This window comes from Hippichthys cyanospilos, chromosome 3 (assembly GCF_059441005.1).
Source record: "Hippichthys cyanospilos isolate Australia breed blue-spotted pipefish chromosome 3, RoL_Hcya_1.0, whole genome shotgun sequence".
Classification (NCBI taxonomy): domain Eukaryota; kingdom Metazoa; phylum Chordata; class Actinopteri; order Syngnathiformes; family Syngnathidae; genus Hippichthys; species Hippichthys cyanospilos.
The window spans coordinates 3,631,070-3,658,561 of NC_142371.1; the positions used below are offsets into that span (position 1 = coordinate 3,631,070).

General features: G+C 38.7%; 1 protein-coding gene across 3 annotated transcripts in view; it reads right to left on the minus strand.

Annotated features, from left to right (window-relative positions):
- Positions 1-27,024, minus strand: part of LOC148425483 (receptor-type tyrosine-protein phosphatase U) — a 196,495-nt gene extending 169,471 nt beyond the window's left edge. For all 3 annotated transcript variants that reach the window (XM_088410178.1, XM_088410176.1, XM_088410175.1), the window contains exon 1: positions 26,731-27,024. In XM_088410178.1, the coding sequence (XP_088266304.1) occupies positions 26,731-26,803 (73 nt within the window). In that variant the 5' untranslated portion in view covers positions 26,804-27,024. The remainder of the gene's footprint in view (positions 1-26,730) is intronic.
- Between the last annotated feature and the right edge of the window lie 468 nt (positions 27,025-27,492).

Consider the following 27,492-nt stretch of genomic DNA (forward strand, 5'->3'; position numbering starts at 1 on the left):
GTCTGTCCACATGTGTTTCATCATATTTTGTGTTCAGATGGTTAAACAGTAGCCACGCTGACACAGAAATGTTAGCAAGTATGCCTATGGGTAGATATTCCGCTAGTCTTTAATTAGTAGAGGCTACTGTTTTTTTTATAGTTAGTTTGAAAGTAACCTTTAACTAAGATCGTCAATAAACTATTTGAAGGCTATTTTTCCAAAATCTTTGTTCATTATACCTGCCAAACTGTGGCTATTTGTTGTGAAACGAGTTAGTCTCCTGCCACTAAAAAACACTTGCATTTCAAGTTTTTTTAGTATTTGTATTTCAAGCAAGTCAAAGCAAAAAGTGGAAGGCTCAATGTGTCATATCTCAAAAAAGTCAGGTCATCATCTTCTTTTTACCTGATTAATGTGACCTCTGGAAAGTAATGCTTCAAAATGTAAACAATCAAGAGTCAGTTTTAAAAAGTGTAATCATGATTAATTTGTTAATAATTATGTTTATCTTTATTGTACGTTTGACATAAAGCTTTATGTGAGAGTGATGGAGCTCTTTTCCCACTTATGAGAATTGAAATGCATAAGGATATCTGGTGGGCAACAGTTTTGTACAATTATTTACTCAATTAAGTCATTAGCATGGACCTCCCAATAACTGCAAAAAATATTGCATTATTAATGCTTCAACATTTGCATATTTCCATGGCCATGCACCCCTCCCAAAAAAAAACAACTTCCAGTTTCTTTCAAGTCAGTTATCGCTAGCTTCAAACTGGGTCATCACATCTCCAGGCACAATTATGGCCAAAACCTCAGTGTGTTGTGCTACGGTTGTGTTTGTTATCAAATGCCAATATGTCAGACAAAGACAATATATATATATTTTTTTCCTTTTAAAAAAAGAAGTGTTATTGATCATTTAATGAGTCAATAAAGGACAAATGTATAATAATAAGCTAATGATGAACCCAGAGGGGGTGATCCAAGCCAGCTTCTAACAAATGTGTTATTGACTTCACACAGCAACCAGGTAAAGTAACAGACAGCATCCGAGAGGGAGGTAGGAGAGCAGGAGATTAGACATGAGAGGCTTTTGAAGCGGTCCAAGTATCGATCAGCCTATTTCGTGTAGCCTGCAGCTAATAATACAACGATGTAATTGACACACAAGGCGTGTGACAACATGAAATCAGCGGAACAATTCTGTCTAGTCTGTATTCTGTGCGGCGAGATGTGTGCGATGGGGAAACCCTAACAACCTCTAATACAATTAGAGACACTACATTGTTCTACAAAATGGGAAATCAATGTTCACAACAGACTATGCGAGCCAAGCTTGTATCAGTTTGCTCTGATTTACACCATAGGGAAGGCATCACACACTCAAGTGAACGTTTTTTTTTTTTTTGTCTCATTAACTTAGCAAAACATTCTAAGCGTGTGTGCAGATAAAACCTTTTCCACTTCCAATACCATATTATTATGATATCAGCAGAATCGATACATGCTTTTATTTATTTTCTTGACATGATATGTTGGAAGAGACTTGAAAAATGTCTACTATTCAACAAAAGTCAATGTATGGAAGTATGGATAAATGTGAAATTTATTGCAAACATTTGGGTCACAGAAATTAAACCTCAAATGTGAATATACTGGACTTGAATAAAATGAATACAAAATAAATAGATGGGCACTGAGCCATTACCAAGTCTGTAAAAATGAGTATGAATCAGAGGTTTATATATATTAGAAATATATATAGATCCATATAATCCAATTTTTTTTTTTCATGATATTCGGAATTGCAGTATTCAATATTGGCTCGGAACCCCCTAATATTTCCACCTTAATTTGAGGCGCCGAAAAAAACAATCTAATAGTTTTTCATTAAATAGCAACAAAGGAACTACAGCGGTTGTTGCTGAGAAATAGCAGCATCAATGAAAACTTTCAGGATTTTTAGAATTCCTGATACAATATCAGTTTGATGAGAATAACGACGTGAACAGACATAATAAAAGCACTAACTAATCTTTCCTACATCCGCCAAAATGCCACAGAGAATAGTCTCTCACATTTGAAATCCTTTAAATAAATGAATATGCGCACATTACACTAATTCGTAATGAAAAAATGATGGAGATTACAATATAACTTTGTTAATATTACACTGGCATTATGTAATTGCCGAATGTGTCTGCTGAAAACCGAGCCTAGCCTTCATAATGTTTGCTGGAGGCTTATCACACCCGGGCAACAATGAGCCAAGATCACATTAGAGCCATTTTTATTCTGCTGTTATTCATCAAAGTGATTCAGTAACATTAACTACTGCTTTGCACTTGCATGCTGGCATTATGAAAATGACTTATGGTGCTGTGAGGCTGAATTATGGCCGCGTCATCAAGTCCACTGAGTAAGATGACAATACTTCACCTGTGTGTGCGTGTGCACGCACGTGCTTGAAAACTAGCTAGCTAAGCTAATTAAGAAAGGATTGCAGTGCTTGACGTACTGTGTGTGTGTTGGTAAAGTATGTAGTTCTCATCAATTAGATTTTCATACCACTTTGGCTGGACTTAGCGTGTATCTGAAATTAAAGTCAATTGCCTCAATAAATAACTGCTGCAACTGCAATGGCTGTATACAGAAGATTAATTTGGACAATACGCTAATAGGAATGTCTGCCCAATGAAGAAGTCATCTCAAACCCATTTATTCAATATCAGATAAAAGTGAAGGGTGTGTTTTGATGTTGTTTAAAGGGGAAGTCAACCTAAAATTGTCTTCTAATTATAAGTGCTATGCGCTCCCACTAGTCTAAAAACAGTATTCTGATTAATATTACATTTGTGGAATATGAGTTAAGTAGAAAATCAAATCGTTTTTGGCACGTGCTGCTGACTGAAAAGCCCATCACAGATACTTAGGGCTCAATTGATGACCAATTATTGTTCACCTTGCGAACATCACATGACTGAACTCAGAAACCGGGTAATATGCCGTTACCTGAGCCCTGAGCAACTGCAATGTCATTTTCAGTCAATAGCAAGCAACAAAATGGTTCCACTGATGTGGATTAAAATTTGATTTTGCTGCTTGATTCATATTCGGAAAACGCATTAATAACCAGAATGTTCTGTTTGAACTAGAGGGCCGCACAGAACGTATTCTTGTAAAAAAAAAAAAAAAAAAAAGAACATTACTGAGAAGAGTATAATTATTGATTTAGTGATTGTTACATATTGTGACCGGCCATTTTTTCTTGACTCATTGGAGGCAACATGGAAGGCACTACATGACTGAGGCCGATGAAAATATTCTTGATTTGATCAAATGAAACTATTGATGGCCAACTATGATGGTTCTTATGCACTCTTGCTTTGGAAATCAAGGGAGTTGTCTGAGCTTTACCAAAAACAGGAAATCCAGGTGAGGGAAAACACATTAGCCCTTCAATCTATTGAAATTCTAAACATCACACAGTCACACTTCCACTGCAATGCCTTATTACAGTGTGAACAATAATTAAGTTAAAAATAAAGCAAACACTACAGTTGGCAAAAAAAAAAAAAAACCTAAGCTACACAGTAATTAGTATGCATTTAACCATTCCACAGAAATATTACAGGTTTTGTTGTCTAATTAATGTCTGTGTGAATGTGTAAATGCACAGTAATGACATTTCAGATACAGTTACCTTCCTCTCCAGTTATGCATGCAAGTTCTAGAGTTATTGTGGATAGAAAATATTTACTCGGGAATCAGTGTAGCTCTTCTCTCATTCTTGATAAATGTTACAGCATTTGTCTTTCTAAGCGACGGTGCACTTTATACCCATTTATACTAGAGGAGTGCAATTGCTTCCATGCTGCCTTAAGTGGAGTGTACAAGTGTGTGAGTGACGTGTATAATGTTCGGGAGCAGCTTTTTAGACATTTTACTGATTACTTCTTTAGTAATCCTTTAATATCTGTGCATTTACCACATTTTCATTTTGAAATTGTTTTTTTTTTAATAAAAGGGTTGGAATTAAAAAGAAGAATTCCATTAATCAGCAAATTAATGCATTCTTGAAACAGAAAAGTTGCAGCCCTAGAAAGTTCAAGAATTTCAAAAAATATGTTGTGACCGAGGTGATTCAGTTGGTTTTTAGTTGAATGTTAGAGACCCTAAAACTGTCTAAATCCTCAGAATTTCAGCTTCTCAGCAGTTAATATGACTATATTACCTGAGTCCACGAGATTGACCGATTGCCATCTTGTGAGATCAAAATGAAACAATTCTGCCCTCGGCTTTACTTCGGCATACAATGATCAACATTTCTGCCAATTTTCTGCTGTTACAGACCAAACTAATAACCTAAAAAAAAGTGAATATTCTGTACTGTTTGAAAAAAAAAAGTGTCCTGATTTTGAATAAAGGCGTGCGAATTAGAATTTTTTTAACATCTGTTTTGTCCATTAATCGGCAAAATAATCAGCAAATAAATTGAATACTACTAATAATAATTGGTTAAAGCACTACAGAAGATGATGTTGATGTGACAAAACATACTTCAAACGTAACAGTCTACAGTGTGACAAAAAACACAGAATTCAATTATTGACCACACTAATATATGTCTGAGCACACTTTACTTGCTTTTTGGGAGCAAGTAACAATTTTCCCGTGGCCAATATTTGCATTTCGGATTGGACCTGATACTTTGTGTGAACACGGTTCCATTTACAAAACATTAATTATGTAAACTCCACCAAAGCAAAGCTGATTCTGCCCGCCTCTATAGCCGTTCTCCCGCTGTCTACATCCATCCCTCCATCCTGCAAATGATGAACACACACGCGCAGACAAACACAAAGTGCAGCGAGGCAAAACGCATCTGCCGGCACAGCCCGTCAATCTGTGTGGCCTTGCTGTGAGGGGACACTGGCTGTGCCTAGTTTTGCTGCTGGTGTAGATTCGAGGCGTCACAGAGCACCAGCGTGAGATCTTGCAGTGCCACGCATATACAAGCAAAGGGTCAAAGCAGGAGGGAAGGATGGAGGGAACAAACTAGCAGGAGATGTCCTTAGAGGCGCGGCCAAATAAAGCAAAGAATGAGGAGCCACTTGGAGATGCAAATTGAGACTTGACAACAATGTGATTTCTCGGCTCTCGCAGCAATGGTCGTTCACACAGGGCGTCCTGATTGAAGCAAGCTGCGCTTTGGCTTACAGAAGAAAAACGTTATCAATAGTGCTAAGTTCTCAATCTGGGAATAACTAGAAAATAAAGACCTCTGTACTGTCGACATGGAGCCTCAAGGTGTGAGAATGGGCTTCCAAGCTGTCAAATGAATAGATTGGATCAATACGGATGGACAATAAATGAAACGCTATCTGCAAAGACACAAAGCGAGCAAGCATTGATGAAAGGAAAAAATAGAAATAGAAAAAGACACCTTCCTGAAGGAAGGAATTACTTTAGCTGGGAATATCACAGAGCAATAAGAGCTCAGATACATTATCGGGGTGAGTGGAAGAATGCAAAAAATTGGTTTCAATTGCCCACCATATGCCGATTTTGCCTTACGATCCCAACTCCAAACGAATTAATTTCATATGGCGGCGATCCATTGTATTATTATAGGGAGACCATAATATCACATTTCATCTAAACATGAATGCCCAGTGTGGGAAATACTAGTTCTTCAACATCACAGCGAGTCATCGTTTTTATGGTACTGATTATTTGATGAGATAAACTGGAAAGAGGGCAGCCATTTTGCCACCTGGGTGAGGCTTTCAGAAGGAAAAAACAAAGTCTCTGAAAACAAGACCTGCGACAGGAAGCTCTCTGCCCTGTGTTTATCCCCGCATCAAAACATCACGAGTGCCAAGGCCGTGGCAGTAATAACAGGGAATGATGTATTTATGTTGATGTAACTAGTGATAATCTACCCGAATGGGTGTTTGTCTGAGGTCCTGGTGTCTGAAGGCATTTACAAAGATCCAATAAACGGAGACATGATAATGGAGGTGACTAGTGTTACTTTAAAGTGCCAAATTTTGCATTCATGAATATGCATACTGACTCACCCCACAGCATTGGTTATAAACATGTTAATGTTGTCTTATTTGACAGATTAAAGCAAAACTTCAAACATCTTTGGCCCATAATTGCTGAGCCAACTTCATTTTTGCAATAATTGTGTTAGGTCCATATAAAGACAGAGATTGCAGTCACTGTGTTTTTCTAATTCTGGAAAAAAAAAAAAAAAAAAAACATTATCAAAGGGGGGAGCTAGTTATAAAGCTAGCAAATCGGGCCTGTCAGTTCTAGTCTGGGAATAATAGGGCAGCTGTCACGAGGTCATGGGAGATGGTGTTTTGTAATGTTCATCTTCATGTGTCTGCATCATCTTCACCTTGACCAGGAGGCTGGATGCGACTGGGGAGCAGACAAGCTGAAGCATGCATGTGTTTTTCGGAAGCATTTGTGGGTCAGGGAAAAAAACAGCCTCAGTGGGAGTCTGAGGAGAAGTTAAGAAATATGTTTTGGTTTGGATTGCCAGTAACCGTTATTTTTTCAGACATTGTGAGAATGAAATATTTCATCGGGGCAGATACTGTATAAGGTTGTTTTGATTTGTTTTTAAGAAGAGTCTGGTCCACTGGTGCACATACAAGTAAAAGTAACACTAACTAACTAACATTATCTTTAACATACTGTACGTCTTGTATGCTTGTTTATCTCAGGAAGATTTGATAATCACATTCAGAATAGGCCATAATGGTTTGCTCGTGTTTTTTTCCAATTAGTTTGGTTGCGAGACTGGTAAAGGTGAAACCTAGTTCTACGCACCGAAGGTAAAATCATATCAAAAGTCAATCTAAGGCTGTATTTACACTGCGTTTTTCAGCGGGGGTAGCCACGTTTGTCTGAACCATTGGTGGCTGTGGGAATTTTGTGCCTCGTATTTAAATACTGCGTGTTATCCCAGGGTCGATCGCTTCCTGTTGAGTCCTGGAGGCTCAAAGGCTTTTGTTTCACCCTGTGGTTTACCACGGGTGCCGGTAACTTCCAGGTCTGCCTGCGATGTTGTGATGGGGATGCAGAAAAGCGTGAGAGCGCATAGGCTGATCATCAAAAGATTCATCATATTAGTATTCTATCGACAAATGATTCACTATTCTATTTCTACAATAGGCCATTATTCCCATATACTACACTGCAGAGTGCTCACTCTCACTCTGGGTTAGGGTTAGAAATGTCTCCAAGGTGAACGGCCTATTAAATATTGTCAGGTAAAGTTGACTGCGCACTGATATACTACAGCCAAACAAGTTTCATATTTGTACTGGTGACTGCCGTGGCTAACGTTTTGACAATTTTAAGATCTCGCCAGGCAATCCCATTTTATCTCTCCGCGCTGTCTCATGGCCATCACACTTTGTCCACGGCGGCCGGAAACATGGCAGGCGTCCCCTTGGGGAACTGAGTGTAAACGAAGCTTAAACTGGTTTAGAGCTGAGAAAAAATTTGATCAAGTTATCTCGACTTTAAAAATAAGTTGACTTAAAATATCCCCTCAAAATATCCGTCGTTTTCTACGCAAGCCTTTTTTGCAGTACTGCTTGTTAATTGTATATTAACTAATATACAATTAATTAATATTATGCTATTAATTAATAGCATAGGCAATTTTGGTAGGTGTCGGATAATTACGGAAGAAACAGTGACTAATTATAATCGCTCCAACTCATGTTCTACCATAGTAAGTTATTGAAAAATAAGAATTAATTCAATATAATATTTTGGAGGGGTATATGTTTTTAATAGCAGTAAAATACCGGCTGATAAGTATTTCATAATGCACCATATATTTTGTATTTTGTTTAAAAATATAACATTAAAGGTGCATTTATTGATTGGCAACGAATTGATTACCAAATGTATTGATTTTTTTTTGATAATTGATTAATACTTTCAAAACCTAAAAATAGTCCAAATTCTTTGACTAGAAATATTCTCAGATATGTTTAGTCCTATACATTTCCTATACAGTCCGTAAAACATTTGCAAACCTACTTTTAAAAACCAATGTGCAACTTTTTTGCTTTTTTTTCTGACATTATTGACCAAAGCAGCAACCCAATTATAAAAATAAGGTTTTTGCATTGTCTATTTGAAAAAAAAAATCTTACTTGCAATAAAAGGATGGATTTTTTTTTTTTATTCAAGTCATCGATTAATCAACAAAACAATTAGAAGATGAAGGGATTATAAAAATAATCAATAGATTAGATCAAAAATAGAAAAATAGATTTTGTCGACAGAAACAATGTTTTTATTTACCCAGATATTTCAAAAAGAGATATTTTGGACGTGTAATTTTAAGACCACAAAACCACTAAATGTTTTGCTCAGTTATAATATCGTCAGAATCCAAGATCAGGCCATGACGAGTTGGTGATGATGAAACCAAGCAGAAAGAAGTGTTGCATATATGAGGTTTTCATTTACTGAATAGAGGGTAGGAGGTTCTTTTTCTTTCACTTTCTGCTGATGTTCATTACTTTGGAATAAACCCCATCAAGGTAAACTTGATGTGGTTGAATTGCGCGGATTAATTATGTCTACATATGTGCACATAGAGATTGATACAGATATTCAATAAACGCAACATGGGTATCGGATATGCGTAACATCAAAGTAGATGTAAATTGGATTCGGGCAATAGATATGAATCAGGTACTTCCAATCTGCATTGCAAATCCAGCCTCGCAGGCTTCGATGGCCACATTTTTTAGACAATGCAGGGGAACAAGAGGGAAAAAAAAGCAAGGGGAAAAGAAGGTCCACTGAAATGTCAACTAATATTTTTGCTTGCGATGTTCAACTATAGCTGGAAATCGTAACAGGCCAGAGGACATTCAGAATAGGATGCGGCTGCGAAAACAGCCATCAAGATGTGGTAGTACATGACGGATATGATCCTTGACTGCAGCTTGCTCCTGGCCGAAGAGCACCACAGGTCACTCACATGTCACCTAATAAAGAGGAAGTCAAGAGGTGCCGTATATCTATTGGTGTGAGGCGAAGGTTGCTTGCCCTCTCTGTAATTAAAGGACAACTGTGTGGCTATGCAAGTCCGTGTAGGTAAGTAATTTGTAATAGATAGGCTGAGGGATATTCGCAGAGAAACGTCCACACCGTGGCATGAATGTTAAAAAGGACAAAGAGGAGCTGAGTGACTGGATGCACGTGTGCGGGCATGCGCTAAACAAAGGAAGTGTGTGACTTTCATCAAGCAAATTATAGAAAGGAGTTTCAAGAGCAGCCCTAGCTCATTAACAGGAGAGGAGCCACTTTGCAAATTACAGTGCAGCCAAGCATTCCAGGTGTACCAAGAGGCCCTTCCTTTGCTATTTTATGCACACTCACAAACACGCACGCACACTATAATCTAATACAAACTATAATCATGGCATGATATCGTCGCGCCTAAAGTACAAACATACTATAGTTCTAGGTGTAATGTTTGCATCCACTGTCGCCATCAAGACTAGGTTAAGATAATCACGTTAATCTCTACAGCGGGACCGGGCTAATCAAGTTACCGTCTCAGGTCGCCCTTGGCTGGGAAATTATGATGCCGTCGGGGGGCCTTTTAACCTCTACGTGCGAGTATGAACCGCAAAACCCGCTCCCACCCACCTATTCTCGCCTCACGTCGCTGAAATACACACCTCCGCCAAGCACCTTAATGAGTGCCAGGGGAGACAATGAGAAACGCATACTCAAAGACAGGCTCGCTCTGAGCCGATGCGAATGCGCCATGTCTTCCAAGACTGAAAGCTTCCAAAAAAAACAGGAGATGCTCTAGACAGTAGAAGCGCCCCAGACTCAGAGGTCGAGCAAACGCAGATTCAAAACGGAAAGGAAGCAATAGAGCACTGAAAAGAAATCCAAACCAGAAGAAAAAGGGAACATTTACAAACAGGATTTTTTGCACATCTGTTGCTTCTTACTGTTTACAATATGTCTAGCACAACATCAACACATACCGTAAAATACCATGAATAAGATGTGGTTGTTTCCCATGTTAAGGGATCCAAACTTGTCACCCCATACTATACACGGATGCATTTAAAAAAAATGTAAAAAAAATAAATAAATATTATATATATTATATATATATTATATATATATATATATATATATATATATATATATATATATATATATATATATATATATATATATATATATATATATATGGTTACATTTCGTGTGGCTATTATATTTAACATCATGATGTGATAAAAAGGATTTTGTTTAAAAAGAATAGATAAAAGACATTTTTTACCAAGCCACAAGTAAAATGAGTCTCAAATCCCTTCCCCCCAAAAAAGTTTTTTTTCCCTTAAGAATTAAAAAAAAATAAAAATCTTAACGCCTACAAATGCTCAGCCCTGAGTTGATAGTCATTTCACGTTACATCATACACATGATAAACCTGGCTGAGAAAATACCAAATCCATTACCTGGGGTAAAACATTCTATTTTGAAGAATCTCAATGATAAAAGATATTATTTTTCAGTGGGCATTATTTTTCACCAAATACTTAAATTAATACTTCATCATAGTGTTGATGACTTAAGAATAAGTATGCAATTCAGGAAAATGTTAAATAATGGAAAGCAAACAACAACAACAAAATATTGACTAAGTGGGTGTTTCCAGACTTTTGACTGGGACAATTTTACTGTGTCTAAATTCAAATGTTGAACAGTGGGCGAATAAATATTGCCTGTGGCATTATACAATTTTGATATTCTAGGACTGGGTTGACTGGTATCATTAAACAATTCACACATGGAGGAGCGTCAGAACTGCTTCAAGAAAGTGAAGACAACAGATGTCAGTGTCTGTGATTCAGCTCCATCCAGCTGTGCCACAAAGACAAACATTTCCTTCAAACAGATGGTGCTTTAAACACATTTTTAAGCAAAGGATTGTTTATTCCATGCTGTCTGTTCATAGAGAATCAACCGCTAGTCTAGATAATTGCCTATAAACGACAAACTGCTCAAGTGCAATGCTAAATTCAAGGCTGAAAGTGTTACTAATTGTTTGGAAAGAGAGAAACGGAAATGTTTTCGGCATGCAAATGTATTTAAGCCATGTCAAACTCCAAATAGGGCCCAGCCTTTGCCATGTTTGATTATTTGCTGCAAAAAAGATTTCCTTCCCGACGCTAACCTCAAGCTGTTTTTAGGAGTCTGACCATCAAGGCTCTGCAACCTGTAGATAATAAACATGATATCATTAGACTGTCCTGCTGGAAAAAAAAAAATCATTTGATCATGGGTCTGATGTGATCTTAATGATACAGTAATGACACTCCAAAAAATCCATTTAAAAAGATTCTGCATGCAAAACTGTAGGATCAAATATACAGTTGTACAGATATACAAAAACAGAAATGACATTTTTAAATGTCAAAAAAATAAATAAATAAAATTCAGTACATCACAAATGACCTGGCAATTACTAACAGTGTGTTAGTGCAAAAGTTTAGTTTTGAGGTAAGTAATGGTAAGTTTTGAGTCAGCTTAAAGTAGAGTGAAATTGCTTGCATTTGATGACTGATAACAGTATAGGTAAATTCTTTTGATTATAGCAAAAGAAGGCAAGTATTGTACACACTCTCATTCAGCAGTTGACAAGAGGTGCATTCATTGACCACGCACATCATAGAAACACTAAATGCAACAAACTGCGATGACTAATTAAACCTTCTGAATACCCAATATCAATATCAGATTGGAACAACAATGTTAGGTCTGCCATGATAATTACTATATCGATTGACAATTGACACAATATTTTTATGGGGACATGATAAATGGTCATTTGCATGTGCGTTTGTTTACATATGTCAATGTTCACTCGTACTATTTCTTCTCTCTCGATACAGTAACGGAAAGAGACCGGCAAGCAGCACCAGATACCGATTTTGATTGCCAAAATTACCTTTCCACAGAGCATACAGTGTCACTGTAGCAAGACCTTCAGTGGATCCAGAGAGTTTACGCCTGGCTAAGATTTAATCGTTTGAGCTTTTTAATTAGGAGGGTATTGATTAGATCACTTGGAAATCAACCTTTACTGGGCCAAGGTTTTCATTTTCATTAAAAAAAAAAATCTTGTGGATAACCAGCAGTCAAAAAAATAGATCATGTTGTTTACCATGATTGTTTGAAAATTGGTTATTGTGACAGCCCTAGAAAATGGTGAGAACATTGACTCGTTTAGCACTGCTGAACTGTCAGCCAAGATCGCATTTAGCATTAGCTAAAGTAATAACACCATCGGCGCTTCCCAGATTGACGAGCAATTACATCTGTTATAAATAGTTACTGGTAAGAATTTATTACCATTTTCATGCTTTTTAATTTTGAAAATCTGGTTTCCAGTGTAATGAGAAAATAAAACTGACAGGTTCCTCTCCTATCAGCTTCACCTTTCACCTACTCTGCCGCCACTATTAATTCTTAGCAGCACATATCAAGCACTGGTGCAGGAGCAGACATTTATTGCAAATAAAGAAATATCTTTCTTCCACATCTCTGAGAAGAAAGACAGACCAATCTTAAATGCTTCAGCAGGAGTTTGTGGCGCCACAGGGATTCACTGGACTGGGATAAATCCTCACTTCCTTGACCCGAGCATTCAATGAGAGATGATGTGACCGACCAAGCCAACAGAAAACCAGTGAAGCAAAAAAACCATCACTCTAAGCGGGGAAAACCTAGTTAATTCATTTGCCATAATGGTGGTCTGGCCTGCTATAGTATCTGTCCAAACAACCACCGATTCGGCCATCGGATCCACAGGATTTGACACTTTGCTTCCACCCCAGACTCGGAGAGAGGAATTAAAAAGTCTGCAAGGAGGGTCACCCTCTTCTTGCTTTTGGAGGCAGGAGTAAATAAAGCCAGGATACTCAGACAAATGCATTCCTGTCTGCTATTTGTTCTGGCCTCGTTACCTCAGACGTGCCAGGGTTGGCTGGTCCTTCGGAAGGGATTAGCGCTTAAAACCATTCCTTTCTCCCGTTCTCAATATGGTCAAAATAAAAGCCTCTTTTACACCGCCTGCTAAAGGGAAGATGTTTTAGCCTATTTTGTGGGGTGTTCTGGAAATGCGACAATCCTGGCGCACAGGTGTGACATTATTATACTCATTTCTTCTGCCCTGCTGTGTTGAAAGCAGTCTTTGACAAATATTGTACGATACACCAGATTCAGTCCAATTCACACATTGTGAGACGTCATGTCGCTTACAAGTGGGGCTGCAACTAACGATTGTTTAGAATCAATTCATGAATCAATTATTCAATGAAGTGAATGGAATTTCCGTCAGTTTATTCAAAATGAAGAAATTATTTCAAATTGACAGGGCACTAACATATGTAAAATTACTGGTTTGGTCTATAAAATCAGAAAAAAATGCAGATTTTTCTTTCAAACAGAAAGCAAACGTTTGCTTGTTTTATTTGTATTCAACAACAAATACATCTGCTCACATGGAAGAAAATAGAAACAGGTGAATATTTGCTGGTGAGAGGCTGAAATACCACACTTGGACTCTTAGAAATTACACTAGCCCTCAAAACGATTAATCGACAATCAAAAATGGTTGTTGATCGATAATAAAACCGATTACTAGTCAATTGATCGTTGCAGCTCTACTTACATTTATAAGTTGTAACAAAAGAAACCAGGCTTAATTTCAACCGACCAGAGGCTATCTATTTCAGACACCAGTTTTCCTAAAGTAGAGAAAGCTAAGGACCCGAGGGGGATTTAGGCTTTTAGTTCTGCCATACACAGCTCGTTCACTCAGTTAATGAGGACATTAATTACATTCTACAGAAACATTTTGAAAACAGCAAATGTGCACTCATGAGAGAGAGGAACCAGCCTTCCTCTTTTGTTTCAAAGATGCCCCAGTAAGGCAAAGCCGTCTGAACGCTACTAAAATACTCGAGGGGATACAGCAAAACATTACTATTTTGTAATTACGCTACAAGTTTGAATTGCGCGTGTAGTGGGAGGGAGGGTTAAAGCAGAAAGGTGGAGTGTAACAGTTTGGTTAAACAAGGTTATATGCAGTAAAGCCTATTAGTGTTGGGCGAGCAATCTCTGCATCAACGGTGCCCTGTGGTCGGATCCTGATATTGTCACATGATACTAGTGCTAAGTAGAGTAATATCTATCTTAACCACAATGCTCCTAATGCCTTTTCTCCTGTCCCTTGTGATCACCCAACTTCCAACCTTAATCCCAAACTAAGCCGCTTCCTAATTACGCTGGCTGTCGGAATAGACAAAGGGTAAGGGTAAGCCGGGTCGACCTGCTCATAGGTCTCGCACCGTGTCGAGCACCTGGCTACTGACTGGCAGGAAACACTGCTGTTGAAGCAAATCCTTTTTTTTTTTTTTTTTTTAATCTTAGAGGGGCAATGTATTTAACGCCAGGAAAACGTGCTCATTTGCACTTTCACATAATACAGATACACTGGGCAAACAACAGGTTTTAATCCCCGGTTGTTATTTTGGAAAGTTCAAAATGGCCAACAAATAATTACAGTATGTATAATGAGGTGGTAAAGACGGTGTACAATATGTTCCTTCAAGTAAAGAAAATACACATGAAAGCAACAGTGGGAGTGCACACATACACACCCACGCCCAAGCAATCATCTGCTATCGAGTTGTTTTGTTTTTGTTTTTTTTAAATAACAACAACCCCATAGTCCCCCTGGAACATTCTTGTATATTTCTGGCTTTGTGCTACTGCAATACATTTGGCCAAGCTCACAGCCTTTGGCTACACAGGGCATAGAGGCTGTAAGGTTTCCCCATTCATATTAGCCTTTCCGGCCCATTCTATAAAAGTTTGCCATTAACATGAAATTACCAAAACAGTACAGACACTCAAGAATCCCCCCTTGGGAAGACCTTGGCAGCCTGAGGCTCACGTTACAGTCGTGGCGTCAGCACTTTTGAAACATTTCTTTTTCCCTCTGCCTCATGAAACATGAGAATTGTTGGAATCATCAGAAAATAGGAAAAAAAATAAGCTTTTTGTAAAGATAAGTTTCATCCATTTCAGGCTTCTAGCCGCACCGCCTGAATGCTCCTGTAAAATCCTCCACTACCATGGTCTTCAGTATCTTCGCTTCGGTCGGCGGCCCAGGTCATGTTAGCAGGACATGGGAAAACAAAGGTCTGAAAAGCTATTTCTCAAATAACTGAGCAATCTCTTGCACACAGGGAGCAAGAAGGCTTTAGGTCAGAGGCCCCAGTGAGAAATGCTACTTAAGTCTCAGGAAGACACAGCAGTTCACCTATCTGGATCTCACACTTTATTTAACATCAACGCTATGCAGCCGCGCTATGCGGAATTGTGTCGCCCCTGTTTCTAAGCAACATGACAGTAAAATGAGCATAAAGGGTATATATATACTGTATTTGTGCTCTCTCTCAGGAGCACCCCTGTGGAGTTGAGAGCTGCATGTTAATGGCATGCAAGTAGTACATTAGACACACAGTACAGTAGTTTAGCAATTAGACTATGTGACAAGTAATGAACAAAACAGAGCCATAGCAATACACTTTTAACTCATTCAATCCCAAAGATGTATTTATACATCTTTATATAGTCCAGACTTTCAATCCCAGGTACTTTCAGTAAGTATCCATTCATTCATCCATCCATCCATCCACCCATCTGTCGTTTATATAATAGGGTAAAGAGCGTCTGAAAATAGGTGATACAGAATCTCAAATCCAAAAGGCTCACTCTATGTCATACACCAGACATTCAATCCCAGGTATTTATTTACATTATTTATGTATTTATGTATGTATATATTTATGTATAGACAGTAAAAGAGAAAGGAACTTGGTGTCTGCAATTTTTTATAATGTTTTTAAAGTGTAACATGAGTGAGGGTGTGAAAAAAAGAAACTGCAGAGTTCCCCTGTGTAAAGCGTATCAATGTGAGGACGGTTGTGATGGGAGGTCACATCGGATCGAAAGGGGAGCTTCAAGAGGGGGAAGACAATCGCGCTACGGTGACAGGCCGTGTTTGAGAAATCAATAGGTGTTGCTTTTCTTCTGTCTCGCTTTAACACCTGAGTCAGAACAAAGCAAAGACCCAAAGTGTTCCTCAACACGTTTTGTTCCACTGTCAATTGATTTCAAGTTCCAAGCCAACTTGGGGTTAGGAAAAAAACTTGCAAAAAAAAAAAAATATCTCGATACTGTATATCAGTGGTTCTCAAATGAGGTACCCCTGAGGGTACATGAAGGCAAAACATGGGATATGTCAGATTTTAATTGGGTTTCCACAGGAATAAGTGAATTGAACATGACTCTTTTTAATGCCATGAGGATTACGTTTACTCATTTTCAAATTAAGAGCAAATTGGAACATGAAGAAACTGCCTTAGCGTTATAGGGATTCTGTTGCCAGAAAGTATGGCTTCATGTGTTCATTTATTTTCCCTTTCGTTCGAATGTGCATTGTCATTAGTGACACAATTTTCCTGACGACGAGCCAGGGAGAAAAAAATTATGACAATGGTATACAATTTATCTTCTTTTTTTTTTATTATCTATAAATGCTTTGCACTATCTAGGCTGGAAAAATAGTACAACATTGAAAAAAAGGTTGGGAATCACTGCTCTATATTTCTAAATCTCTCTTTACATTCAAATGAGGATCCAAATAAATTCCCCTGCAGAATCGGGATGACAAAAAGAACTAACAGAACACAGTTTGAATTTCCACAACATAGAAATGATGAAAGTGCGAGCAACATTCACATCGCTTATGTGAAAATAAAACTTTCATGGCCTCGGGATGAACTCATTGGCGGTCTCGTTAATGCTGCCCTCCCCGTAAAAAGGGTCTGTAAACAACGCCTTGTTAATGACATTGACTTTAAATCAAAATTGTGCTCAACAGGTTCGAAAATCACCGACAGCTGGCACCTGTGCTTGCTTCTACAGCTGCCGTGACCCCGCCGTAACCCATCTGAAGCAGCGGCGGCCGTCACCAGCGCGTTGCAGCACTGCTGCTGCGCAGGAAATGCAAAATGCGGGCCAGTCAACTGCGAGCTGGGATGATTAATGCAAGGTAGAGAGGGCATTTTATAAAAAGTCAGTACGATTTCACGCTGTGAAGCCTTCAAACGCGGCGCAGTTTTAAATCACCACACGAGACATTAGCCATGCTCTGTTATACTTTAATGTGTTTCAATTTCCACTGTCCTAATAAAGTTTATGGGAAAGTGTCCGTCTAATGAGGCTGAGATACATCAGAGTGATAAGTGTTTGGGTTCATGGATGGGTCCCTCTGAGGAAATTTCTTTTCCAGAAAGGGACTCGTCAAACCAGAAATACCACTTCCCCTGGAGAGTTTTGTGACACCAAGACAAAAAAAAAAAAAAAAAAAAAAACTACATCCATCAAGCCACCGTGGAAAAGCATGTCCTGAAGAGAGTGTTTTGACTTAGCAGGGGTGTCAGCAGTTCAGATTTCACTGAGTCTATCACATTCAGAGAATAGCCCAGCAACTGCTCAATTCCTTACACTGCAATCCGGCCCCTCATCCTCAACTCTGACTCGCTTGACCTGGACATTCGTTACTCGTGTCACTACAGGCAGACGGCCTGAGGAATGTGGTTGTAAATGTGTTGGCTCCAGGGGAAGGTAAAAAACCGCACAGTGAATGCGGTGGCTAAATATAAAACGCCTTTTCTCCTTGGGGTTGGGATAAGGAGCAGCGCCTGAAGCATCGGTCTCACAAGACCCACTTTTGGCAGTCTGCGACTCGCCACCTGAGGGAGGTGGAACAGGAAACAGCCGGGCTTATTTCTTTGTTGGATAATTACACATCTGTGAGCAAGATTGTGTGTCGTACGCTCGCTGGTGTGTAAACACTGAGCCATCTGTGTACAGTGATAGATTTCCATGACCATCACTCAATTAAAGCATGGGCTTTTAAGTGATAATGAGTATAATGGTGCTGTCGCCGCAAAGATTTATATTTTTGTAGCTCAAGTTGTATTGTAGACAGCCTCCTTAGGCAAAACTACACTCAAGACATGTTACCATGTGATTTTTTTTTTTTTTTTTGGGGGGGGGTTACAGTTTTGCTTTATGAGAAAATGTCAAGTGATGACAGTTTTTAAAACAATGCACACAAAAAGTGTGGTGAGTCCTCAAACTACATTACACGTAAACATATGAAACGACGCATATTTTTTTAACTCAACCACACTGCCAGCTCAGTAAAAATTGGTTTTTGACATCTACGGCTGTCACTTGCAGTGAGTTCCGTACAAGTACTGAGAAGAGTCAAGACTGTGGTAAAATGCACTTCTGTAAAGGTAAATGTATTTAACTACAAAAGTACAAACGTAGCAAATGTGCTCAGATTATATTTATTTAGGTAAAAGTACAAATACTGTACCAATGATAAGGCTTGAAGTACTGGTTCTCCTTGAACAATTAAAAAAAAAAAAAAGTACTGACTTAATTGTACTTAACTGTACAAAAGTGCAAAAAGTAGTTACACTTGTAATTAAGCAGAAGTATGGAAAAGACTAGTAAGAGTAGATTATGGGTTAAGCAAAAGTAACTAGTAACTAGAAAAGTTCAGGGTACAAGTTCCCAACTGTAGTTTCACCATGCACTAAAGTACAAATACATGTGGGATCTTAATCATTTTTTTTAATCTCTTCACACCACTAATTATATTGTAGCATCTTGAATTGGGGAAAAATGTTTATGTCAACTGCGCAGTTGAAAAAAAACAATAAAACACCAAACTAGTAGGCTGCTTGACAACACAAAAGTGGAAGGCAGAAGGCTGTTGTGCATGTAGTCTACGGCCTACTTTATTTGTGTGGCTACATCTACAAATATGCCATGAAAGTGACGGATGGGTGCCTAATTCGGCCTCTTGCGTCAAACTCAGCCTCCAAAGACAGAATGGCACTTGATCAAATGCAAGTCAAATTGACTTGCTGAAAGATCAATATCACATTTATAAGCTTGGCCAGGGAAGCTGAAGAGCTGCTGATTCTTCTGCTGGAGTGAGGAGGGGACTACTCAAGCAAGCCCAAAGACTGTCAATCTGTCAGTGTAGCTAGCGTCTCTTCCAGGGCGCTGGAAGGTGTCACCCTCAGGAGTGCATAGTGGCGGCCATGTCGATATCGGAGTATTCAAACTTTCCAGCTTGGATAATTTCGCTCAAAGGCAAAGATTTGTCATTTATGGAAACATCGAACAACACACAAAAGCACCGTTACCACATTTGAATGCAGCATGTTACTCATTCCATGTACAGTATATTCTTCTAAGGGCATGTTTCAAACTATAAAGTACAGTATACGCTAGTAAAGCAGATCGGAGGATTTGAGACAAAAGACCAGAAGAAGGAAAAAAAAATGGAAAATGAAAGAATAAAAGTTGAATCGCCTCCTCTAAGTACATAAGGCGATAAATAGAATCCTTTGTGGTGCATAAGTGGGCTATCGTCTTGAAAATTTCCTCATTGACAACACTTTCAAGGTGATTTAACTTTTCTCTAAAGAAAAACATTCGACTTTTTATTTCACAACTGCCATTCCCGAAGACTTCTCCAAGCATTCAATCAACGCCTAAAAGATATGTCAAAGAAATATAACCATTCCCCGTCAATGCACTTGCACCTCTGGGTAGTTCTTCTGAGAGCTGCTGGTAGAGCTGCAGCACAGGTCATTAAATATGGCCTGGGTATAACTGGAACAAAGATTCATGGTCAAAGTGATCTGGCCTCAAAGGCAACAACCTGTTTTTTTCTCCCTTCGACTCTCTTTTCTTGCGCCCATATACCAGTGTATATTTTAGATATTTGTATTAATTTTCCATCCACACAAAGTGTCCACATGAAGACATATTAGCTGACTGGAAAAACACATTTGAAAAATGGTGGTGCTGTAACACCTGAAGGATCTATGCCTCAGTGAAGCACAGTAACAACACCAAAACAGAAAATTATGAATGTATAATATCAATAAAGGCTTTGCAGGATCAGGGTTATGTAGCCAATACAATCAGCGAGTTTGCCAAGTACAGCTATACAAAATACTGCTATACAAAATTAGTCCGTTCCGCAGTTGGGATCGTAAGAGGAAACCGTCGTATGCCGGGCAACAGAAACCAATGTTAATTAGCTAACGCGAGTAAAATCCCAGGTAAAAACATCAAAATTGTATACACCTATTAAAAGTTGGTAATAAAATAGTATAGTAAGTTCTACTTATATATAATATACATATACACAATTAAATAACATCATACATAAAAAATATATAAAGGATTTAATTACATTTGAGTAATGTGACAAGTCATTTTCTCTAGGGAGGGTAGCCTAGCCTTGCCGAGCCTTCTTCGTATTTCTTGATTAACTCCACTTTCATTATCATACTAATCATCTTCTTACTTCTCCCTTTAACATCACTAGCAATCTTGGGACCCATGGCTAGCCAATTAAAGTTTTAATTAAGCGCTAATATGCACAATAAATATGATAGTCAAATCTTTAGCATGTTGCCATCTTGAAACCCTGACGCAACCAATAGCAGACCAACATCTTAGTGACGCTGCGACGCTGACCAATAGCAGACCAGCATTGTAGTGACGTAGGCAGTGACGCGTCTAGTGATGTATGAGCGCAGTGCGCCTGGCAGTCACGCACGCAAACTGACCGCCATGTTTGAGAAGTTGTTTTTGATGTCGTAAGGTGAAAAAATGTCATAAATAGGGAAAAAAGTCGCAGTCCACGTCGTGAAGTGAAAAAAAAAACGTGAGGCAGGGGTGTCGTAAACAGTGGGTCCACTGTATCTGCCCGTCCGATCCTGTTGATGAGATCTGTGTAAAATGTGAGTCAATTGTGAGTAATTTGGGGAAAATATTCAGGAAATATACTCAACAAGGTGTTTTTCAATACACAAACATCCCACCAAATCAATAATAATAAAACTAAAGACATTTATATAGGTTAACATGCTTATATTTTGAACTATAAAAATATTTTGTATCATTCTTTGCTTACATTACATCAAATGCTATTGATTTTCCAAAATTTCAATAAGCACACAATCAACTGCACTATAATGTTATCATTATTGTCAGGAAAAACAGATGGACATAGTTTGAGTGTGATTTGTGATTCCCATTCGTAAAAAAAAAAAAAAAAAAAAAAAAGGCCAAAAATTGCCAACTCGAGAGCAAATCTGAATGGAAAAAAACGGAAATAAATGTGTTTAAATATGCACCATGTTCTAAAGCACACGTCATTTGCTTCATAGTCCCCATCATGCACATGATTTATCATCCAATCAGAGCAAAATCTTTAACAGCTTAATTCTAATTCCTATCCGTGCGAGTAGCTAAAGAGCGTTACAGCAAACTGGAGATGTCAGGAAGCCTGCAGTGATGAAGTGCGCATCTCATGGAATTTGGCATGCAAAATGTCTTCAAGCCAAAGGCAGGCTCTTGTCCACACACAATAGATCCGACAACGAAGCAAAAGAGACAGGCTGCCGAGACAATGAGACCTCTCATCAGCGGTCGGTTTAATCACACACATTAATGCCGAGGACGCACACGCCACCGCAAGTCTGTCAGGGGCCTTGCTTGAAAACAAAACAATCTTTCCATCTAAGTCCTAACATACCTCTCTCTCCTTTTACTTCTCTTTCTCTTACCATCTCCCCTTGAGCATCCCACCCTCCTTTTTGCAAAGTTTTCCATCTGCTCTTTGAATTACTGCCCACAAAGATGGAACCCAACCAACCTTTTTTTTAGGAGGAGACAGTCTGACCGGCCCAGTCCCCCCCACCCACCCTCCTATCCACAGATGGTGGCCTGGTTCCTGCAGGGAAAACTTCCACATCATGGATTCACTGCCATTTTGGGGCATTTTTCTTTTGAACAAAATAGGGACTTTCCCCCCCAACTGGAATGTTAATAAATCCACCCACTCTCCATCAATTAGATGCCCATTATAGCAGACACATAATGGACTCTTGAGAACATGAGTGTAACAGGTACAAATGGCTGACGTGCTTTGATGAATGGTGCAAAAAGTATACCTGCGGCGATTTAAAAAAAGGAAAAAAAAAAGAAAGAAAGCCTATTTCCACGTTACAAACATTGCAATGTTAAAGGTGGTTCTCAAAATAGAGGCTGCATTTCGTCCACATTAATCTCTTTAGAGTCTTGCGTCTGTCTACATGGTGCACGGATCACTGCTTTAAGCCCATACACTAATGATCTCTTCATGCAGGGGGTCCTACATTGACCCCCACTACTGCTGCTTTTATGTTGCTTAACATTGATTATTGTGCATCCCGATTTAATGAGACAAACTTGAAAGCTCGCTTCTCGGTTATATTCTGAAATAAGCACAAATAAAAATGAAATAAAGACCTATCTTAAAGTCTGACCACAGTTATGGAAACCATTATGCGACTTGCTGTCACCTGTTTTCTGAATCTGGTCATATGTCGTTTGCAAGCTGAGCTGTGATTGGTTGCCACTTGTTACCTGAACTGTGAGCAACTGTTTCTATTTTGAGGTGACAGCAAGTGACAAAATGGCCACCACCTGATACGAATAAAAATGCGTGGATTTATAGATTGATTTATGTATGTATTTGCTTAATTCATATTCCTTAGGCAACATCACGATGCTGTGATCTGAACAGTGAGGCCACAAACATTATTACAAAGACATTTCCTGAAGATTTTTTTCTTTAAGGCTAGTGTCTACCATGAAAACCACCAAAAGTTCACAAAAAATGACCTATTTATTTGCATGTTATTTACTTCATGCCAGCAGTAGCAATTAAATACAAAGTAGAAAAAAACAGTCCTCACCTATTATGTATCAGTCTTTTTATGGGTTTTTTTCCCGCCATGGGTTGAAACTAAAATGTATTTGTATTTTTGGATGTACATGTGGTGCGCAATGATAAAAAATTGTCTTTCCTTTTGCACGTCTTTTAACTATTAATGTTTTTCTTTTCAAGAACTTTTGGGTTAGGGAAAAAGCAACTCTTGAATCAAAGTCTTCCCTCCTCACTGTACATTTCACTGATATGTCCATTTGGCATAATCAAAGGACGATTTATTTGTCCCATTTAGATATATTGTATTAAGCACTGGTATGATTAAACTCTGGTCAAAAAAAAATTATATATATATATATATATATATATATATATATATATATATATATATAAAAAATCCAAATCAGGAGAGAGCCAGCACCCAGCAGAATAGATTGGAGTCAACTTCAGAGGGTTAGATTAAACTGCAGAGTGAGAAAGTGGATCATTTAAATACTTATTGACGGCATTGGACAGCTGGTAAGTGAACATGTATTCTATTTCAACTGGAGAAAAAGGAGGAGTAAAAATGAGAGCGTACTTGGAAAACATCAAGACAAAGTGGAATTCCTTTGAGCCAGAGACGTTTTCTTTTGTTTTATATAAGGAAGATATTTTTCCTCTTATCAATGTGCCTATAATCAGCCAGGCATCGCGGAGACTTAATATTTCAAAAGCCGCTGATAATTTATCTTCCACCACACTGACAGGTGCAACCGAGTGCAGCAAGCAAAGTTATGAAAAACATGGATTTGATCGAGTGGAAAAAAAAAAGGCGAACAATCCCCAATGGAGTGCCAAGGCTCAACTGTTAGTCAGCATCCAAGGTGAAGGTGTGGTCTTCGTGCAACACTGTGTTAATCAAATGAGACGCCCAGTGGAGTGTGGGAGTCAAGGTTGCATTCACACACCATGTAGGATATGGGAGAGAATGACAAGAAGCATGAGGGGAAACGGAGAGCGGGGAGTAGGGGGGCGGGGGAGGGGCCGGCCATGTAAGCTACAGTTAATGGGGTGGGAAAAGTGCACACGGCAAGATTGCAACACACCAGTAAACAAACAAAACAACAATTATGTCATGTATAGTTTGGTAAAACTTCTCTGTTCCATCTGCCCATTGCTCATCATTAGATAACGTCACGTCAATTAGTGTAATGGTTATTCTGAAGGCCTAGTCTTCACGTAGAATTCTTTGTTCTACATTTTTGCAAACTGGCGGTAAATATCTAGCGTTTGCCCTACCCTTTATACATGCTAGGGCGTTGTTTTTTTTTCCCCTCCATCAAAAAAGGTCTCCAAAACTCCGGCAAAAGTGGAGATTTGACAAAGCCTCCGGATCCACGTTTGCGTGTAGCAAGCATAAACCGGAAATTTCCATCAACGCTTGACTCTATTTCCAACCAAAGACGCCGACGCCAGTGAAGTTATGAGACGGAATTTCTTTTTCACTGGACAAAATTTGGTGACACTACTCCCACCTAGTGGCTTGGCATGCTTGTAAATTAATAAAACCGGACTATTATGCGGATTTGTGTAGCAGCACCCCCCCCCAAAAAAAAAAACAACAAAGCCATGTGGACGGAGGGTTTTTTTACGCATGAAGGGGGGTATGCAGGGTTAAAGTGCCCTTGGTTACGTGTACTGTAGACAAGGCCTAAAGCTGTATTTTTACACTCTTATTTGGATGATGATGTAATAGCTATCGTTTTGAATTTTGACAAGGTGATGAAACGTTTCATTGAGATTTCTGCTAATTGAGATCATTGTTGTTTTGGCATAGCAGCCCTTAACTCGTTCACTGCCACTGGATGGGCTATAGTCTCCAGTGATCCATTCCACGGGGCAGGCTGTGAATAATTTAACACATTCCATGCCTGCCAAGTTAAAATCCATGTGTTGTTTTTTTTTTTTTTTCCCAACAATTTAAAACTGTTCTGCAATTTCTTAATAAAGGTTATTTGGAACCAAAATGCCCAAGTATAAAGAATTTCAGTGAAGCTTTGTTTATTTGCAGTCCAGCATGTGCAGATTTTTACTTTGAACCTATCTTCTGTTATTCGCTGAAAAAAATTCACCTATTTGCGGTCGGTATATTTGTATCAAGGAAGTATACAGAAACAAGGAAGTAAGCGGAGGGGTTTCATTCAGTCATAAGTAGTGTTTGACCATGATTTTATGGGATCTGTAGGATCTACCTTTTCAGAAGGCCTAATTAATTGCAGACTTTCCTATTCCCTATATGACACACTTATACAATTTGAAAACACTCAATATTGGGAGGTTGGTTCTGTTCCATGCAAATGCTCATGCACAACTACCAATGTTTCGCTAACTTTTGACAAGGTTCTCGGCACACTGGACAAACTTTGGTGACAGAGAGTCATATATACGTATACCGTGTCGGCAGACGGCAAATAAATGATGCTTGTGTGCAGCCACCAAAAACTAATCCACATCCTCAAAAAAAAAAAATTTGCAATGTCTCACTACAGGGACCCAACTATTTTTATGGAAAAAATTCAAAATTAACACAACAATCGAATACAAGTTAAATTTGATCACCCGCAAGCACATACACACACATACCAAAACATATCTCTAAAACAATACACATGTACCCCCCTCCCATTCCACGTCCTCTTTTCGAAAACCAACATATGGTGACCCAAGCTTACTCCATTTTCCTCAGACAATTGGTGACCCCAAAAAAAAAGTGTCCCGCGACCCATTTTGGATCATATCCCTTAAGTTTGGACAACCCAAGTTCAATCACTCTCAAATAATACAAACCAGATCTAACCATCAGTGAAATATTAATCATGAACAAGAAGTTAAATAATAACTTGAACTTAAGTAGAAATATACAGCCACAACATACACAGAACAGTATTTTGCAGGGAAAACACGGGTTCAAGAACAGTGCAAGACAAGAGTGCGGCAAAATACATAGCATGCATGGTTTTCTCCCCCTTACACTAAAATCTTATAATAATTGATTATGTTTGGTTCATATCATCCGTGCAGAATTTTATACAAAGAAAAAAAGTGTTATGTGGTGTGATACTTCAACCTGAGCAATCCCATTCGTGATTTTTTTATGATACCGCAAATGTTTTTCCTTTGAGGAAAAATACAGGATCGCACAGGGCAATATTTTTCAAATCGCCTGGTTTGTATTTCGAGCTCCAAACAACATAAAATAAAACAGAAGGCGAGAATTTAAAGGGAAAACACATTCCCATGATGATAAATGGGAGAATAAAGAACCAGCAGCAGTAACTGCTGCTTTTAGTCTTTAAATGGCACGCAGGGTGCCATAACTGTTTATCAGACCTTACGGACTGCAGTGAAATTAAACTTTTATATCTTTTACAATGAGTAAGAAACACCTTGTAAACTGAGCGACGATACCCGGCACAAAGATGATGCGTTGTTTAGGGAAATGGGAGCTTCGCCATATATAACCTTCAATGTCTCGACGAAAAGTTGTTTTTCACTTTAAGAGAGTTGAGTGCATTCTAGACGTAGAGAATAAGCTTATAGATATAACGGTTCCAAGTGATTCAATAATCGCGGGCAAAAGGCGTTAAACTGCACGCTGCGGAGCACCAGAGCACGAAGTTATTGGGTGGCATGCCCGCCGAACTCGCTTCTCGTTTGCCCTCAGTAGTTTTATCCATATGCACAAAGTTCACAACTCCACCAAAAACGCTCCAACGAACATCGAATCTTACCTGTCGGTCCCTCGAGGCCATCGGCGTAGATCTGAACGGCGAGAATCAATAAAAAGGCGCAGGTGTTCATCATCAAGCTGTTTTGGATTTTCTTTTTCTTTTCTTTTTTTTTTTTTTTTTTTTTTAGTCCACTTTTAAATGCGCGAGAGAGGTGGTTTTGAAGTCGCCCCGTGACATCCAGCCAGGGAAGTTTTGGAGAGTGCAGCTCATCTATTCCCCACTGGTTGACAGTGACACAAGCACGCAGTTTCGGAGAACGCGCGGCGAGACGGCCCACTGCTACTTGTGCAAACTGACGTCAGAGTAAACAGTTGAGGGGAGAGATTTGCCTTCTCAAAGCCCAGTTTTTTTCCCACCCAGCCCGAGACACTTCTTCGCACACAAAGGCGGGAGTCGGGCGCCCCCAAGTGGCCAAATTGAGCAAATCATAAACTCAACCATGAAAGACGGTCTCGCCCACTACACACTTGATGTGTTAATGTTTGATTCATAGTCAGTGTTGATGCAACTTGCATTCATAAAGAGTTATTGCATTCATAAAAAGTTATGATAGCTTTAAGGTTTAACGTCTAGGACTCTCGGTAATGATCACAAATATACCGCTTTTAAAAATCTTATTACTTAAGTTACTAAATCAGTTAAAAACTACTATGCAAATTAGAAAAAAAAATACATTGAATCAATTTATGACTGTAAAGATGCTTGAAAGAAATGTTAATAGCTTGGAGGAAGTTAAGTCAAAAATATTCTTTACAATGTGTT